The following is an 18,600-nucleotide window of genomic DNA, read 5'->3' on the forward strand; positions in this document are numbered from 1 at the left end:
TCACTCCTCTCCCTCAGCTCAATGGGCTCATGCCCTGGGGGCTCCTGCTTACTGGCTCTGCCTGCTTCTGTTTCAGGGTCTGGGCTGCTGAAAGACTAAGCTGCTTGCTGTGTGCCCTGGGGGCTGGGCTCCACGTGCTTGCTCTGGCAGAGGTCCCCCGCTGTTCCCCCACTTTGTGCTTGGTGCTCCCCCGGGGTGCAGCTCAGGAGACTCCCCCGCTGCTGTGAGCTCTTGCTCCCAGCGCCCTGGGGCTGCCTCTGGGAGGCTGAGGTTCTTTGGCTCTGGTGGGCCACCCCTCTGGCAGGCCACCCCTCCGACCCCGGGGAGCAGAGCCTTTCTGCTCTTTTCCAGGTTACCTTGAGTAGAACTGCCTCACTGGGTCCCTTTGTGGGTTCTGTCTCTCAAAAGTTTAGTTAGAGTCCTTAGTTTATGAGTTTTTATCAGAGAGCTCCTAAGACTGGATCCCTTTGTGTCGCCATCTTGGCTCCGCCCCCCCCATTTATTCATTTTTAAAAAGTTTTGGGATGGCTTCTTTCTGTGATGACTGGAGAAAGTCAGGGAGATAATGAATAGGAGGACTAGTTTATAGAAAATATGGAGAGGTGGGTTAAATAAATGAAACAATCAGAAGAATTTAGGACTGATTGGAAGCTGAAGAGTAATCCATAATGGTTCAATGTCTTTAAGGAAGTCTCCAGTGGAGTGTCCCAGCTCTATGTTACTTAGCATTTTCATCAATGACATTGTTATTTTGTTTATTAGTCCTGTCTGACTCTTCGTGACCCCATTTGGGATTTTCTTGGCAAAGACCCTGGAGTGTTTTGCTATTTTCTTCTACAGCTCATTTTACAGGTGAGGAAACTGAGGCAACCAGGGTTAAATGACTTGCCCAGGGTGACACAGTTAGTAAATGTCTGAGGCTGGATTTGAACTCAAGTTTTTCTGACTCCAGAGTTGGTATTCATTGCATCACCTAGCTGACCAATCAATTATTTAGAAAAAAGAAGAGATGGAATGATATAAACATCTGTGGTTGATATCAGACCTGAAGGGAGAGTTAAAATAATGGATAATAGAGTCAGGATCCATTAAAATTGGTTAGAGCACTAAGCTCTAGCTTAGTTGTTGTAACTAGCAAGGCAAATCTATCAGGTCAAACACTTATACAAAAAGGGGAAAGAATATTGAGTTGCATTTACAGACAAAAGAAATTAGAGGTCAGTAAATTAATGCACACTAATAGCAAGCACAAGAAAATGATCAGATTTAAGGAGAAACCAATACAATTCTAACTAATTAATAATTTATAGATGAGTTCTTTGTAAAAATCCTTTAAGATTGATGAACCACAACAAATTTAAATAAAAGTAAGAGTTGATGAAAATCAAATGACCAAAATCTAAAATGGGTAGAGGGATAGGATAATTAAGGGAGAAGAAATAAAGGAAATTCCCAGGATTTAAACAATACATTTTAAATTGTTCATTATAATAATTTTTTTCTTTTCTTTTTTTTTTTTTAAGGTTTTTGCAAGGCAAATGGGGTTAAGTGGCTTGCCCAAGGCCACACAGCTAGGTAATTATTAAGTGTCTGAGGTCGGATTTGAACCCAGGTACTCCTGACTCCAGGGCCGGTGCTTTATCCACTATGCCACCTAGCTGCCCCCATTATAATAATTTAATTTGTCATATGAAAGGTTTCTAAATGGTGCTGAGCCTGGAGTCAGGAAGAACTGAGTTTAAATCCTTAGACAGTAGCTGTGTGATGCTGGTTGGTGGTGATGGGGGTCTCAACCTCTGCTTGCCTCAGTTTTCTCATCTGTAAAATGGGCATAATAATTATATTTGTTGTGAGAATAGAAATAAGATAATATTGTAAAGCATTTTGCAAATTTTAAAGTATTATATAAAAGGTATTGTTATAATAGTGTTATAATAAATAGTTATTGTTATAATAGATAGAAAACCAGCCTCAAAGTCAGAGCCTAGAATAAAATTCTGCCCTTGATACAACCTGACTGTTGATCTTGGGCAAGACACTTGACTTTTCAAGACTGTGGACAACGCTAAGATTGCAAGTTGCTGAAAAGGAGGTATCCTTCATTGGGAGAAGGAATTTCTATACCCAAGAGTTACACTAATGAAATCATTGGTCTAGCCCTTATCCCTTCTTGTTGTTCAGTCGTTTTCAGTTGTGTCTGACTCTTCATGATCCCATTTGAAGCTTTCTCGGCAAAGATACTGGAGTGTTTTGCCATTTTCATCTCCATCTCATTTTACAGATGAGGAAATTGAAGCGACCAGGGTTAAGTGACTTGTCTAGGGTCTCACAGTTAGTTAATATCTGAGGTTGTATTTGACCTCAGATCTCAAGGCTATTACTCTAGCTACTGTGAACCCAAGTTCAAATCTGCCCCAAGATCCTTCTTGGCTATGTGACTCTGGACAAGTCACACATCTTACACATCTGTAAAATGGAGATAATGATAGTCTCACGTGCCCAGGCTCAGATGAGATCATATTTGCACTTAAGATTCTGTTCTATGGTCCTTCCAGGTGTTCTGTTATTGATAAATAAAACTGATCCCATGCCCTTAAAACTCAAAAGAACCTTGATCTCCACCAACTTGTACACAGGGCACTTAGAGTTCTTGCAGTAGATTATAAAAGTCACTGATTGCTGCAGTCATCCCCTCTTCTGGAGAGGAGTGACAGCAGGCCTGAGCTTCCTGCTCCTTGACCCGCTCAGAGCATGCACTTGAGACTCAGTTTACCTCTGGGTTGTAGGCCCCTAATTCAGCTGAATCTGAGTAAGGAGAGAGAGAGAGAGAGAGAGAGAGAGAGAGAGAGAAAAGAAGAAGAAGAAGAAGAAGAAGAAGAAGAAGGGAGACAGAGAGGAGGGAGAGAGAGAGAGAGAGAAGGAGGTGGAAGAGAGAGAGAGGGGAGAGAGGGGGAAGACAGAGAGATGAGATAGAGAGAAAGATGAGATGAGATAGAGAGGGATGGGATAGAGAGATGAGATAGAGAGAGATGAACTAAGAGAAATGAGAGAGATACAATGAATAGAGATGAGATAGAGAGATGCTATAGAGAGAGGGATGAAATAAAGAGAGATGAGATGAGAGAGAGATAATGCAAAAGAGAGAGCATTTGTAGACCTCAGAGACAAGAAGACATGGGTTCAAGTCCTATCTCCAATACAGAACTTGTTGCGTGACCTTAGACAAGTTACTCAAATTCTCCACACTTTAAGGCTACTCTCTCAGACTGTTTCTAAGATGGTCCCGACTTGCCTTGCTGAATTTCCTCTATTTGGGAAATCACAAGTTAGCCCTTATTCCAATCCAATAAACACTTATTAAGCACCTACTATGTATCAAGCACTAGGCTAAATGGAGGGACTATAATTAATAAAAAGAAAGCCCGGTTCTGCCTTCCTTGAGTATCTGAAGTGCCTCATACCCATTTCCTGAATATTCTCTCACCTCTTCCCCCTCTCCCCGCAAAAGACTTCTGAACATACCCACCCACCCCCACCCCACCCTCTTCGGAGAGCATGAAAGCTGGTGTTACTTTTGGTTCCAGATTACAATCTTTTCTGAGTCTACCAGATCTTCCTGGACAGGTTCATTATCAGTCCCCTCCCCCCCACAACCTCCCCCCACCAAATCTCCCTTACCTGGGGACAAATCCCTTGGGTCTGGTTTTCTGTGATCTGAAAATTAGTGATCACAAAGAATGAATTTCCCTGAAGAGAAAAAGAACACCAAAATGTCAAATGAGTAGATTTAGATTTTTATTTCTGTCAATAACAATAATAATAATAATAATAATAGAAATGTTATCATCAATGCAAAGAAATTTATGAATTACCTGCTATGTTTCAGAAATTCTCCTAAAGGTATAGGTTTACAAGTACTACATCCTATAAGGGAAGGCAATGCAAATGCAGACAGGTAATTCGGTGAAGGAAATCCAAAGGAATGGTTAGCAGAATCATAGGACAAAGGATGACAAGGCAATGGGTTGTGAAACTTCTGTTATTCTTTTTTTTCTCAAAAATCTTATTTATTTTGAATTTTACAAGTTTTCCCCTAATCTTGCTTCCCTCCTCCCCCTCCCCCGAAGGCAATTTGCCAGTCTTTACATTGTTTTCATGGTATACATTGATCCAAATTAAATGTGATGAGAGAAAAATCCTTAAGGAAGAAAAATAAAGTATAAGAGATAGCAAAATTACATAATAAGATAATGGGTTTTTTCCCCCCTAAATTAAAGTCTTTGGGCTTTGTTCAAACTCCACAGTTCTTTCTCTGGTTACAGATGGCATTCTCCATTGCAGACAGCCCCAAATTGTCCCTGATTCTTGCACTGATGGAATGAGCAAGTCCATCAAGGTTGATCATCACCCCCATGTTGCTGTTAGGGTATATAGTGCTTTTCTGCTTCTGCTCATCTCACTCAGCATCAGTTCATGCAAATCCCTCCAGGCTTCCCTGAATTCCCATCCCTCCTGGTTTCTTTTTTTTTTTTTATGTTTTTGCAAGGCAAATGGGGTTAAGTGGCTTGCCCAAGGCCACACAGCTAGGTAATTATTAAGTGTCTGAGACCAGATTTGAACCCAGGTACTCCTGACTCCAAGGCCGGTGCTTTATCCACTGTGCCACCTAGCCGCCCCCCTCCTGGTTTCTAATAGAACAATAGTGTTACATGACATACATATACCACAGTTTGCTAAGCCATTCCTCAATTGAAGGACATTTACTTGATTTCCAATTCTTTGCCCCCACAAACAGGGCTGCTATGAATATGTTTGTTCAGGTGACGTTTTTACCCTTTTTCATCATCTCTTCGGGGTAAAGACCCAGTAGTGGTATTGCTGGATCAGAGTATGCACATTTTTGTTGCCCTTTGGGTGTAATGGTTGGAGCTTTCTTGAAGCAAGTTGTGAGTCTTTTCATTAAGCACAAGTCTAGGGGCAGCTAGGTGTCTCAGTGGATAGAACACCAACCCTGGAGTCAGGAGGACTTGAGTTCAAATTCGGCCTCAGACACTTAATAATTGCCTACCTGTGTAACCTTGAGCAAGTCATTTAACCCCATTGCCTTACAAAAGTCAAAACAAAACAAAACAAAACAAAGAAGCACAAATCTGGAAAAGCAGAGTGACAGATAGCCTAGTGTAGAGAGAGGCAGAGCCATGTACCGGCAGAAGTCTCCAAAATAGGAGTTGGGGGGGGGGTGCGGCTAGGTGGCACAGTGGATAAAGCACCGGCCCTGGAGTCAGGAGTACCTGGGTTCAAATCTGGCCTCAGACACATCATAATTATCCAGATGTGTGGCCTTGGGCAAGCCACTTAACCCCATTTGTCCGGCAAAAAAAACCCCAACACCCTAATAAAAAAAATAGGAGCTGGGGTCACTGGAGGTTGGGCATGACCCTAAGGGGTTGGAAGAAAAGTGGCATCCCACCCTTCTCATATAATCAACCATAGGACCCCTAAGCCTGCACCCTAGTCAAGTTCAGAAAAGGAGCACAGTATGCCCTATGTTGACCCAGTGATAGTCTATCAAAGATAGTTTGGAAGAGACTTTCGACTTTATTGAGTCTAGATTCTAGACCAACACCTCATGTAGGGATCAAGAAATTGAAGTAGGCAGAGGGCAAGTGACTGGCTCAGGGACAGGCAGCTGGGCAAGTGAATGAGACCAGATTCCTACCAACTTCTTCCTGACTCCAGGTCCAGGCTCATATCCAGAGGCTATATTGTAAACTCCCTGAGGGTAGGGGCAGGATTGTGTTTAACCCATCCTTAGCCTCCCAACCCAGCAGAGTGTGCTACTATAAAGTAGGCATGTGGTAAATGTTGGTAGAAGCCACTGACCCTGGAGTCAGGAGGACCTGAGTTCAAACACATAATAATACCTAACTGTGTGACCTTAGGCAAGTCACTTAACCCCATTGCTTTGCAAAAACCAAAAAAATGAAAATAAAATATTGGTGGAAGAAATGAAGGAGGTCACACAGCATTTTCCAATGACCAAGTTCTTTTCTTTTCAAGTTAAATATATTTTTCAATGAAGGTCCTTCTGTAAATTAAGTCATTTATAATAAAGTCTATGTTTTTTTGGGCAATGGGGCTAAGTGACTTGCCCGAGGTCACACAGCTAATACATATCAAGTATCTGAGGTCGGATTTGAACTCAGGTCCTCCCATCTCCAGGGTTGGTGGTCTATCTATTGTTCCACCAAGCTGCCCCTAAATTAACTTTATTTTAAAGGAAGTAGTAAGGGGCGGCTAGGTGGCGCAGTGGATAAAGCACCAGCCCTGGAGTCAGGAGTACTGAGTTCAAATGTGACCTAAGACACTTCATAATTACTTAGTTGTGTGACCTTGGGCAAGCCACTTAACCCCCATTGCCTTGCAAAAACCTAAAAAAATAAAAGTAAAAATAAAAAAATAAAAAATAAAATAAAGGAAGTGGTAAGAGGTAGAGTCAGGTGAAGAATTCTTTTGTAAGTAATCCATTGTCTGGGCCTGAGTGAACAGATCACTCTTCTCTTTTTACTATTAGATGACACACTCTTTTCCAGAGGTAAGTCTCAGAGGGCAACCTGTGTCTCCAGCAAAACACCAAGCCTTTACATTCCCCTCTGGATGATCTCCAACCCCAGAATTGGTTCACATCAGCACCAGGTGGTCTCTGAGCTCAGGCATGAATTCCTGCCATGAATCAAATTTATCTCTTTGTTTTTGTTACTCCTTATTGTCAGTACTACAAATCTCTGTGAAGTAACTAGCAAATCTCCTAATAGAGGCCCCCCCATTCACATATATGTCTAACTTCCCTCCTCTAATGAAATAGAGAAAATTATTTTGCTTATAACCACTTTGGTTTTTCAAATTTTAATTTAATTTATTTTTTACAGTTAACTGTGATTGTGAACTCTGTGTGAACTCTCTGGTTTTTTTTTCTTTATAATTAATAGAAGTTTGCAGAGCAGCTATGGTTCTTTGGTCATTTGTTTCAGGGTTGATAGTCTTATCTTTTTTCTTTCCTGTTCAGGTGAGTTGGGGTTTTTTTTCAGGGGGGCATAGTTAACCTTCATGCTCTGGCTCCTAGGTGGAAATGTATGAACTTTGATACCTTTTTTTTTTTTTTTTTTTTTTTTTTAGGTTTTTGCAAGGCAATGGGGTTAAGTGGTTTGCCCAAGGCCACACAGCTAGGTAATTATTAAGTGTCTGAGGCCCCATTTGAACTCAGGTCCTCCTGATTCCAGGGCTGGTGCCCTATCCACTGCAGTTCCTAGCTGCCCCTTTTGATACTTTCAAAAGTCTTTAAGCCACATAGACTTTAATCCAGGGATAACCTTAAAGAGACCTCTACCCAAAAAGATCAGTACAAGAGGTATAAGACCCATATGAATAAAAATATTGATAGCATCTTTTTTGTGGAAGCAGAGATTTGGAGACTGGGGGGTTGTCCATCAAGTGAGGAATGGTTGAACAAATTATGGTACATGAATAGTACAGGATGCTATTGTGCTATAAGAAAGGATAAAAGCAGTGGTTTCAGAGAAACCTGGGGAACACCTATAATCAATGTATCCAGAAGGAAGTGAGCAGAATGAGAACAATTTATAAAATGAGCAGCAATATTTTATAAGGACAAAGAAGTTTGAAATATGAACTCAGATCAACACAGTGACCATACAGGATTTTGGAAGTCCATTGATGAAGAATGTTGGCTACTTACTACCAAAGATATGGTAGGTTCAGGATACAAAACAGAATGCAATTTGACAAATGGTCAATGTGGGAATTTGTTTTGAATAACTATGCATCTTGGATATAAGGGGTTTGTTTTTTCCTTTTTTTCCTTTTTTTAATGAGAATAGAAAATAAATGCTCGTTAATTGAAAAAATGTTATTTAAAAAAAAATCTCAGGGATAAGAAAGGTAATACCTGAGATCCCCAATTCTTATGCATGGAAATTCAGGGATGCTCACCTGCAAGGGAAAAGTGCAATCTGTTGTGTCCCACACGCTGGTCTTATTCTCTACGGTCACCTTCGCTATTCCTTTAATTTTGATGTGCACAGAGCTTATAAGGGGGTCCTTGCGCTGGTACAGTTTCTCACTCCACAAACCCATGCTGAATGTGGCAAGAAGAAAGGACAAATAAAGTATCCAAATTATACAAAAAGAGGAAGAAAGTAAGAGATTCCTAGACTAATGAAACTTCTAGGCTAATTCGCCTTCATTCAACAAATACCTACCCAGGATGCACTCCCTTCTCTTATTTCCACATCTTGAAATCCAAGTTTTTTTTGGAAGGAGGGGGAGCTGTGAGACAGTGGAGTTAAATGACTTGCCCAAGGTCACATGTCTAGGTCAGTATCTGAGGTCAGATCTGAATTCAGGTCCTCCTGGCTCCAGAACTGATGTTCTATTTACTTTGCACCAAAATTCAGTGCAGTTATAACCTCTCTCCTATATATCTCCTTCCTATTACATCCAGTTCTTTGACTTTATTTATCTGTATACATATTATATCTCCCAATAGGATGCAAGCTCCTTAAGAAAACTAGCCAAATTAGCCCTCTTCCTGTTCTTCACACAGAATTCTCAATCTCCCATCTCCAGGTCTTTGTACTTAACTGTCTCTTGCCTATGGTTGGGATGCATTCCTTCCTCATCTCCACCTCCTAGAATCACTAGTTTCTTCAAATCTCAACTCACCTTTTACATGCGGTCTTTCCTGATCTTTCCTGGCTGTTAGTGCCTCCTCCCCTCATTATCTTGAATAAATTTCACATGGCTACCAATAATAACTAGCTTTTATATAGACATTTAATATAAATATTAATTATATGAGTATCCACAAATATCCAATCATATAAATATATAAATATTCATAAATATGCAAACATTCTATCATATAAATATCTAAATATTCATAAATTCAATTATAGAAATAGTTATATATGTATATAAATATATTTCTATATTACATAAAGAAATAAAGATATTTGTAAAATTTATAAAAATAAAAATATATAAAATAAAACTACATATAAATACACAGTCATATATTTTATTATATTATTTTATAGGCAGGAAAATGGATGGTCAGATAAGGTAGATATCGCCATTTGACTTAATTTCATTTATTCAGTTATTCCACAATTGTTTATTTGTTTATTTTTTAGGTTTTTTTGTAAGGCAATGGGGTTAAGTGGCTTGCCCAAGGTCACACAGCTAGGTCATTATGAAGTGTCTGAGACCGGGTTTGAACCCAGGTACTCCTGACTTCAGGGCCGGTGCTTTATCCACTGTGCCACCTAGCCACCCCCTCCACAATTGTTTATTGAACATCTTTTGTGCCCAGCACTACTTTTGGAGGAAAAGAATTTATCAAGTAATAAGTCCGTTAGACTTCAGAGTGACCACCAAGGTGGACCATTGCATTATGCCAACTTGTAGTGGATCTCTAAGGAGAGGGAAGTCATTGTGGGATGGAATAGTTAAGGACATTCATTAAGCAGGTGAGATATGACTTTGGGAAATAGGATTTGGATAAGAAAAAAAGGCATTAAGGAAGAATGAACCAGATGAAAAAAAGACAAAAGTATTGAAAAAAGGGGGATAAGATAGTGAAGAAAGGAGTGACTGGGACAGGGGAGTAGAAGATAAGGTTGAAGAGGTCATTTGGATTATTACAAGGAAAATGGTTTCAGACTTACCAAATGTAGATGATAATGACTACACAAATGACCCACTTCAGAGTTCCATACCAGACATTCTGAATTTCAACCACTTTCCCAGTCTTAATACTGAACAGATTACTGGAATAGCACCAATCCCTCTGGCATTTCATTTCCCTCAGGAAAGAAGATTGCATGCCTGCCTGCCTAGTCAATGGTGATAAGGGATGGGATTTTGCAGTGCTATCTTTTATACTTTGTGGGCTGACAGAATCAGGTGCAGTGTGAACAATTAAGAAATGATTCTCTTTTGATTTGCATGATTTTGAAGAGAACTTTCAGTTTTGTTTAAGTAGGAATAAGATATCTAGCAGGGGAGATAGATACCCTTTGGACTCTGCCCTGGTTAGACCACAACACACAAATACACACACACACACACACACACACACACACACACACACACACACACACATACACACAGACAGACAGACAGACAGAGACAGAGAGAGACAGAGACAGAGACAAAGACAGAGAGACAGAGAGACAGACAGACAGAGAGAGACAGACAGGGAGAGAGAGAGTCAGAGATATGTGAAAGAGAGATGGATGGGATGGTTGGATAGATTATATATAAATTGAGAAAAGGAGATAGATATGTCAGAGAGAAATGGATGGCTAGAGTGAGAGAGAAGAGAGAAAGAGGAAAATTACTGTGTTAATATATAAACATATAAGAAAGAAGGTAAATCCCTGACCTTAAGGAGTTTCCATTCTCATGGGAAGACAACATAAATAGGGGACTAGAGGGAGGGGGAGCTAAAGGAAATGGGGATATACTGGAGTTAGCTGGAGAGACATGGTTGTTAAATTTAAAATGTGATCATTTATCTCTTAAAATGACAAGCTCTATAAATCAGCCCTTGATTTATTATCTTGATTGACTAGACTTCAGAAAGTGATGGAGGGGGGTGGCTAGGCGGCACAGTGGATAGAGCACCGGCCCTGGAGTCAGGAGGACCTGAGTTCAAATTTGACCTCAGACACTTAATAATTACCTAGCTGTACGGCCTTGGGCAAGCCACTCAACGCTTTTGCCTTGCAAAAACTAAAAAAAAAAAGTGATGAAGAAAATGTGAACAATGCAGAATAAACTTGGTTATTAAATAGTCACCAACATATTCCTGGAGGAAGAGGACCTGTGTAAAGGCAATATAATAAGACAAGAGGAGGATACTGGAGAGCATCCAGCCATGAATGAAGGAGAAGCATGGCAGAGGCCTTTCCTAAAATGATTGTTCTAAGTATAAAAGAGAATTATGATTTTTATTCTGATCAGTATGATATGTGTAAAAAAATCATGTGTATGATGAATTTACTAATAGTTTAGTTTCTAGAGATCCTTTTCACATATATACTCTGGCTGGGAATCAGAGAGATCAAAGCAATCTAAAGCAATTTATTAATCTTGAAAAGCCTGCGTTTTTTTGTTTTTTTGCAAGGCAATGGGGTTAAGTGACTTGCCCAAGGTCACACAGTTAAGTATTAAGTGTCTGAGATAGGATTTGAACTCAGATACTTTTAATTCCAGGGCTGTTGCTTTATCCATTGTACCACCTAGCTGCTCCAAATCACTTCACTCTTACAGGTTTCTAAGACAAATATCCCAACTCACCCTCCCATTGAAAACTTGGTTGCCCCAAAATATAACCACAGTCCCATCAGGACTGACTCTAGACAACTCTTGTCTTTTTAATGCTAATGTTATATAGTTGATGAGCCTAGGCTAAGTCCTGCCATGATTATCAATGGATATCAATTAGTTAGCCAGACTCAGGATTTAGAAAGCAGGATTTACTAAGGTGGAGCAGATAGAATATCGGGTCTGCAATGAGGAAGACTCATTTTCCTGAATTGAAATCTGGTCTCAGACACTTATTAGCTGTGTGTGACCCTGGGCAAGTCACTTCACTTTGTTTATCACAGTTTCTTCATCTGTAAAATGAGCTGAAGAAGGAAATGGCCAACAACTCCATCATGGGATCATGAAGAGTCAGACAATGAGAAAAAAATATCTGAACAACCACAAATTTATTAAGATAGTTTAGTAGAAAGAGTTGGTACAAAACACCCCCCAAACATTTATGAAACACTCTCCCATAGTCCAGGGGAAGGTGGACTCAATTTTAGAGAGCACATGAGGCAAAGGGAATTCCTGTTAGTCCTTTTGATGAATTTTCAAGATATTTCCTTCAAGTATGATGTGATTTTTTTGCAAGGCTCCTTGTAGAGCTAAGCCTCTATCTCCAGTTTGTCCTTGACTCTAACACAGACAGAACTGTTTTGTTGTTGTCATTGTCATTGTTGTTGTCATTATTGTCACTGTCCTCATCACTATTGTTTATTTTCAAAGAAGACCAATGCCACCAGGAGAGTGGTGTCTTGACTTGTGTTGAGTTGGGTTTAAACCCCTTAAACCCGATTCAACAAGTGAAGGCATCAATTTGTGTTGTTGACTCCAGGGTTGGCAGGTTCAGCTTTTTAAGGGTGTCCAGTTTGAATCCAGTCAGTCCCAAACTTCTTTTCCAACTGAATTGAAGAATTTGTTCATGAACCAAGAGACTGTTAAGTCCCATGGGACCTGATGGTCTAAAGAGACCATCTAATCCAACCCCCCTTATTTCAAACTGAGCTTGTGAAGGGAAGAAGATCCCTCCAAGAAGGATTTTCCAAAGACCACAGAATTAGATGGAAGCAGAACCAGAGTTTCCCACTAAGAGTTCCAATGAAATCTCAGGTCCAACCCCTCTTCCCCCCAAAATCCCTTCCACTTCTAAATTCTATGATCTGTTTCACCTATGAAGACTGGTAGAGGGGTGAATGCTAAGTAACTTGGACACAGAGAAACGTAGGCTTAAAGCCAACAGGGGACAATTGAAGGATGGCACCACCCCACTCCCCTCTATTGAACTTTATGGTTACGTGATTCCATTTGACAGGAGGACTCACCTCCTCCCAATCTATCAAAGCCAAGACTTCCTTCATTCATTCTCTGGAACTAAAGCATTTTCCCAGAGGCATCAGAGAGGTTAAGCAACTGATCTCTGGGAATATTGAGGAAGATGGGGCTTTCCTCTTCTTGACTTAGAGGTGCCCAGGGGCCAAGGTAGCTTCTTTCAGTACCTGGAAAACAGGTCCAGTCATTTTATTAAAGCCCATTTATTAAATTTATTAAAGTTAATAGGAGAGGTAACATTTGTCTATTTAAAAAATTATTTTAGGGCGGCTAGGTGGCATAGTGGATAAAGCACCGGCCTTGGAGTCAGGAGTAGCTGGGTTCAAATCCGGTCTCAGACACTTAATAATACCTAGCTGTGTGGCCTTGGGCAAGCCACTTAACCCCATTTGCCTTGCAAAAACCTAAAAAAACCCCAAAAAACCAAAAAAAAATTATTTTATTTAAGGAATAAAACAAGCATTTCCATAGCATAATACAATAAAAAAGATGGTATCACATTAAACTACTAGACATGACTTGCTATTCCTTTCAAATATAACAACAAAATTACCATGTAAATTTATTTTTTCCCTTTTTGCTTCACCCGTCCCTCCCCCTTCCCCATATCCCACCTGCATCCTAGAGATGGCTGACCTTAGGCACAAATAGGAATGTGTCTGTGTGTGTGTATGTCTGTGTGTGTGTGTGTGTGTGTGTGTGTGTGTGTGTGTATGTGTGTAAAATTATTCTTTACAGACTTCGATTCATCACTTTTCTCTCTGGCGGTAGATAATGTCTTCATATATCCTTTATGGTTAATTGGCATATTTATAATAGTCAAAATAACATTTCCTCAAAGTCTATCTTAAAATAATATTGCTGTTATTGTATACAATGTTCTCATGATTCTGTTCATTTTGTTTTTCAATAGTTCATGCAAGTCTCTTTATTTTTTCCCAAGTCTCTTTATATTTTTCCCAACTCTTGTTTCTTATAGCACATAGTATTCCATCACTTAGCATAGCTTCCCCTCACTCAAATCCAATTCACATGCATCACTTTCCTAGCATGATCTTGTTCAAGAACAAAGAACAAATATCATCACCTTCCATCTACTCTGTATGTATCTTGTGATACATATGAGCTTCTTAAGGACAGGAAATGTTTTTGTCTGGGTTCAAATCCCAGTTTTACCACTTATTAGGTATAGCCTCAGTTTCTTTATCTGTAAAATGAGAAATTTGGATAAGATGACCTCTGAGGTCCTTTGCAGTCCTTAAATCCATAACCCAGGGACTTGAACAAGCCAAGATCTAACCTGCCTATCTTAGTTATGTAACTTAGAAAACAGGAAATCAGAGGTGGTAATGAAACAGAAAGGAACTTATTTAAAACCTGCAAAATCTATTCAAAAGAAAATTTCAGGAAACCAAAGAGGCCAACTTAGGGTTATATGGTCAAAACTGTTTATTCATGAGTGTCTCAAAAGGACTGAATATTCAGACCTTCAAATGAAAACTGGTGGTTGAGAGACACATCAGTTGTCTCTACTTAGCACCCAGCACAGTACCATATCTCTCTTTTCTTATTAGTCTCTAATTAATTAAAAGTTGAATTCACAGGAAAATGAGACTATACCCCCTCCCAATAAAAAGGAAAATTTATGTTTAACATCCTTCTAGGCTGCTCTCTGGGGCCATCTCCTTAGTAAAGCTATCCATACTCCCCTCCCCCCCAGCACTGTCCTTGATCTAATTAGATCTATTCTTCTTTTTCTACTTATCTGTGTACAACTTAAATACCTAAACAATCTTCCCCATTCCCCCCCCCCCCCACAGTAGAATTTAAGCTCCCTGGAGACAGAGATTATTATATCTTGTTATCTCTTGTACTTAGGGATGAGGTTGAAGACTGAATTTGTGATTTCCTTAATATTAGGAGTTCTCATATGTGTGTATTTGGCTGATGATCCCTGAAACCACTGTACCACCATTCTCCTTGGGAAGGGACTCCTGAATCTTCTATTGGCAGCATCTGAGAAGATGGGCAAGCCTGCCATATCCTCAAAGTCAAAGTGTCAATTGATGTAGCGGCATAGTGACAGAACTGGTCTTTCAAGGTGACCACATCCATCACCAGCAGAGCTCCTTGGTATAGCAAGATGAAGTGAAATGTGAACCTGGAGAGGGCCAGCTCCTCCAATAGGGATAAAATGGTGATACAGGGACCCTCCTTCCTGTGATAGTAGAGCTCCTTCAGATACTTGCTGCTTCCTGGGAGTAGGGATGGGCAGCAGGGCCCACAGTGGCACCACTTTGCCCTTGCCTGGCATGGAAACCTTGGTTCTTCCTTAAGGAGCTGCCTTTCTTCTGGGAATACAGATTGAGGTGTTAAGGTGTGGTGTGAGGGGCAATGACCTTAAGATCTGATGGTATGCCACCTTCCTAGTTCTCCATCTGTTGATGATACCCAGAGGGTTGATATTATTTTCAAAATATGGAGCCCACTATGGACCAGACTATTGATCTGATGGGAACAGATGATACTTCCCAACTAAAGAGTCACAGAGATTTAGAATGGGATTAAATGGCATAGGTCATTTAATTCAATTTATATCTGAATGCCAGTCCTCTCTATAATATACCATCTAGATTTTCCTACCATCTCTGATGTAGAAGATGCATTACATTTGGGGGTTGTTGTGACACTTTGGGGCAGCTCTACTTGCTAAATAGATTTTCTTGACTTCAAACTAAATTTTCCTTTTTGCAACCTCCCCATATTGTATCTAGTTCTGCCTCCTGAGTCCAAGGAAAACAAGGCTAATTTTTTAATTTTTTTAACTTGATGACCTTTCAAGAGAGGTAGTTAGGTGGTTAAATGGTTAGAATTCTGGGCCTGAACTCAGGAAGACCTGAGTTCAAATCCAGAAACTTACAAGTTACCCATGTGACCCTGGGCAAGTCACTTAACCCTATTTGCCTCAGTTTCTTTATCTATAAAAGCTGCAGGAGAGGGAGATGGAAAACTACTCCAGTAAATTTTCCAAGAAAATCCCAATTGGAATCCCAAAGAATTAGATATGACTGAATAAATCTTTAAATGCTTGAAGGCAACTATAGTGTCCCAAGTTCTTTCTGTCTCTCATCCAGTCTTTGATTCTCTAGGTCTGAGGTGTCAAACTCAAAAAGAAACATAAGGAGCCCTTTAGGTCACAAACTGAATTAGAATACCACATATGAAGGGCGGCTAGGTGGCATAGTGGGTAAAGCACTGGTCCTGGTGTCAGGAGTACCTGGGTTCAAATTTGACCTCAGACACTTAAATGTGAACAATGCAGAATAAACTTGGTTATTAAATAGTCACCAACATATTCCTGGAGGAAGAGGACCTGTGTAAAGGCAATATAATAAGAGAAGAGGAGGATACTGGAGAGCATCCAGCCATGAACGAAGGAGAAGCATGGCAGAGGTCTTTCCTAAAATGATTGTCCTAAGTGTAAAAGAGAATTATGATTTTTATTCTGATCAGTATGATATGTGTAAAAAAATCATGTGTATGATGAATTTACTAATAGTTTAGTTTCTAGAGATCCTTTTCACATATATACTCTGGCTGGGAATCAGAGAGATCAAAGCAATCTAAAGCAATTTATTCATCTTGAAAAGCCTGCATTCTTTTTTTTTTTTGGTTTTTGCAAGGCAATGGGGTTAAGTGACTTGCCCAAGGTCACACAGTTAAGTATTAATTGTCTGAGATAGGATTTGAACTCAGATACTTTTAATTCCAGGGCTGTTGCTTTATCCATTGTATCACCTAGCTGCTCCAAATCACTTCACTCTTACAGGTTTCTAAGACAAATATCCCAACTCACCCTCCCATTGAAAACTTGGTTGCCCCAAAATATAACCACAGTCCCATCAGGACTGACTCTAGACAACTCTTGTCTTTTTAATGCTAATGTTATATAGTTGATGAGCCTAGGCTAAGTCCTGCCATGATTATCAATGGATATCAATTAGTTAGCCAGACTCAGGATTTAGAAAGCAGGATTTACTAAGGTGGAGCAGATAGAATATCGGGTCTGCAATGAGGAAGACTCATTTTCCTGAATTGAAATCTGGTCTCAGACACTTATTAGCTGTGTGTGACCCTGGGCAAGTCACTTCACTTTGTTTATCACAGTTTCTTCATCTGTAAAATGAGCTGAAGAAGGAAATGGCCAACAACTCCATCATGGGATCATGAAGAGTCAGACAATGAGAAAAAAATATCTGAACAACCACAAATTTATTAAGATAGTTTAGTAGAAAGAGTTGGTACAAAACACCCCCCTAAACGTTTATGAAACAGTCTCCCATAGTCCAGGGGAAGGTGGACTCAATTTTAGAGAGCACATGAGGCAAAGGGAATTCCTGTTAGTCCTTTTGATGAATTTTCAAGATATTTCCTTCAAGTATGATGTGATTTTTTTGCAAGGCTCCTTGTAGAGCTAAGCCTCTATCTCCAGTTTGTCCTTGACTCTAACACAGACAGAACTGTTTTGTTGTTGTCATTGTCATTGTTGTTGTCATTATTGTCACTGTCCTCATCACTATTGTTTATTTTCAAAGAAGACCAATGCCACCAGGAGAGTGGTGTCTTGACTTGTGTTGAGTTGGGTTTAAACCCCTTAAACCCAATTCAACAAGTGAAGGCATCAATTTGTGTTGTTGACTCCAGGGTTGGCAGGTTCAGCTTTTTAAGGGTGTCCAGTTTGAATCCAGTCAGTCCCAAACTTCTTTTCCAACTGAATTGAAGAATTTGTTCATGAACCAAGAGACTGTTAAGTCCCATGGGACCTGATGGTCTAAAGAGACCATCTAATCCAACCCCCCTTATTTCAAACTGAGCTTGTGAAGGGAAGAAGATCCCTCCAAGAAGGATTTTCCAAAGACCACAGAATTAGATGGAAGCAGAACCAGAGTTTCCCACTAAGAGTTCCAATGAAATCTCAGGTCCAACCCCTCTTCCCCCCAAAATCCCTTCCACTTCTAAATTCTATGATCTGTTTCACCTATGAAGACTGGTAGAGGGGTGAATGCTAAGTAACTTGGACACAGAGAAACGTAGGCTTAAAGCCAACAGGGGACAATTGAAGGATGGCACCACCCCACTCCCCTCTATTGAACTTTATGGTTACGTGATTCCATTTAACAGGAAGACTCACCTCCTCCCAATCTATCAAAGCCAAGACCTCCTTCATTCATTCTCTGGAACTAAAGCATTTTCCCAGAGGCATCAGAGAAGTTAAGCAACTGATCTCTGGGAATATTGAGGAAGATGGGGCTTTCCTCTTCTTGACTTAGAGGTGCCCAGGGGCCAAGGTAGCTTCTTTCAGTACCTGGAAAACAGGTCCAGTCATTTTATTAAAGCCCATTTATTAAATTTATTAAAGTTAATAGGAGAGGTAACATTTGTCTATTTAAAAAATTATTTTAGGACGGCTAGGTGGCATAGTGGATAAAGCACCGGCCTTGGAGTCAGGAGTAGCTGGGTTCAAATCCGGTCTCAGACACTTAATAATTACCTAGCTGTGTGGCCTTGGGCAAGCCACTTAACCCCATTTGCCTTGCAAAAACCTAAAAAACCCCCCAAAAACCAAAAAAAACATTATTTTATTTAAGGAATAAAACAAGCATTTCCATAGCATAATACAATAAAAAAGATGGTATCACATTAAACTACTAGACATGACTTGCTATTCCTTTCAAATATAACAACAAAATTACCATGTAAATTTATTTTTTCCCTTTTTGCTTCACCCGTGCCTCCCCCTTCCCCATATCCCACCTGCATCCTAGAGATGGCTGACCTTAGGCACAAATAGGAATGTGTCTGTGTGTGTGTGTGTAT

The 18,600-nt window shown here is 40.0% G+C and overlaps 1 protein-coding gene across 1 annotated transcript in view; it reads right to left on the minus strand.

Annotated features, from left to right (window-relative positions):
• The window catches only part of LOC141501545 (P2X purinoceptor 7-like), a 42,786-nt gene extending 32,784 nt beyond the window's left edge, over positions 1 to 10,002 (minus strand). The window contains exons 1-3 of the mRNA XM_074205608.1: positions 9,747 to 10,002; positions 8,011 to 8,155; positions 3,679 to 3,747 (exon numbers count right to left, since the gene is read on the minus strand). Of these exons, the coding sequence (XP_074061709.1) occupies positions 3,679 to 3,747; positions 8,011 to 8,155; positions 9,747 to 9,904 (372 nt within the window). The 5' untranslated portion in view covers positions 9,905 to 10,002. The remainder of the gene's footprint in view (positions 1 to 3,678; positions 3,748 to 8,010; positions 8,156 to 9,746) is intronic.
• Between the last annotated feature and the right edge of the window lie 8,598 nt (positions 10,003 to 18,600).

This window comes from Macrotis lagotis, chromosome X (genome assembly GCF_037893015.1).
Source record: "Macrotis lagotis isolate mMagLag1 chromosome X, bilby.v1.9.chrom.fasta, whole genome shotgun sequence".
Taxonomy (NCBI): Eukaryota; Metazoa; Chordata; class Mammalia; order Peramelemorphia; family Peramelidae; genus Macrotis; species Macrotis lagotis.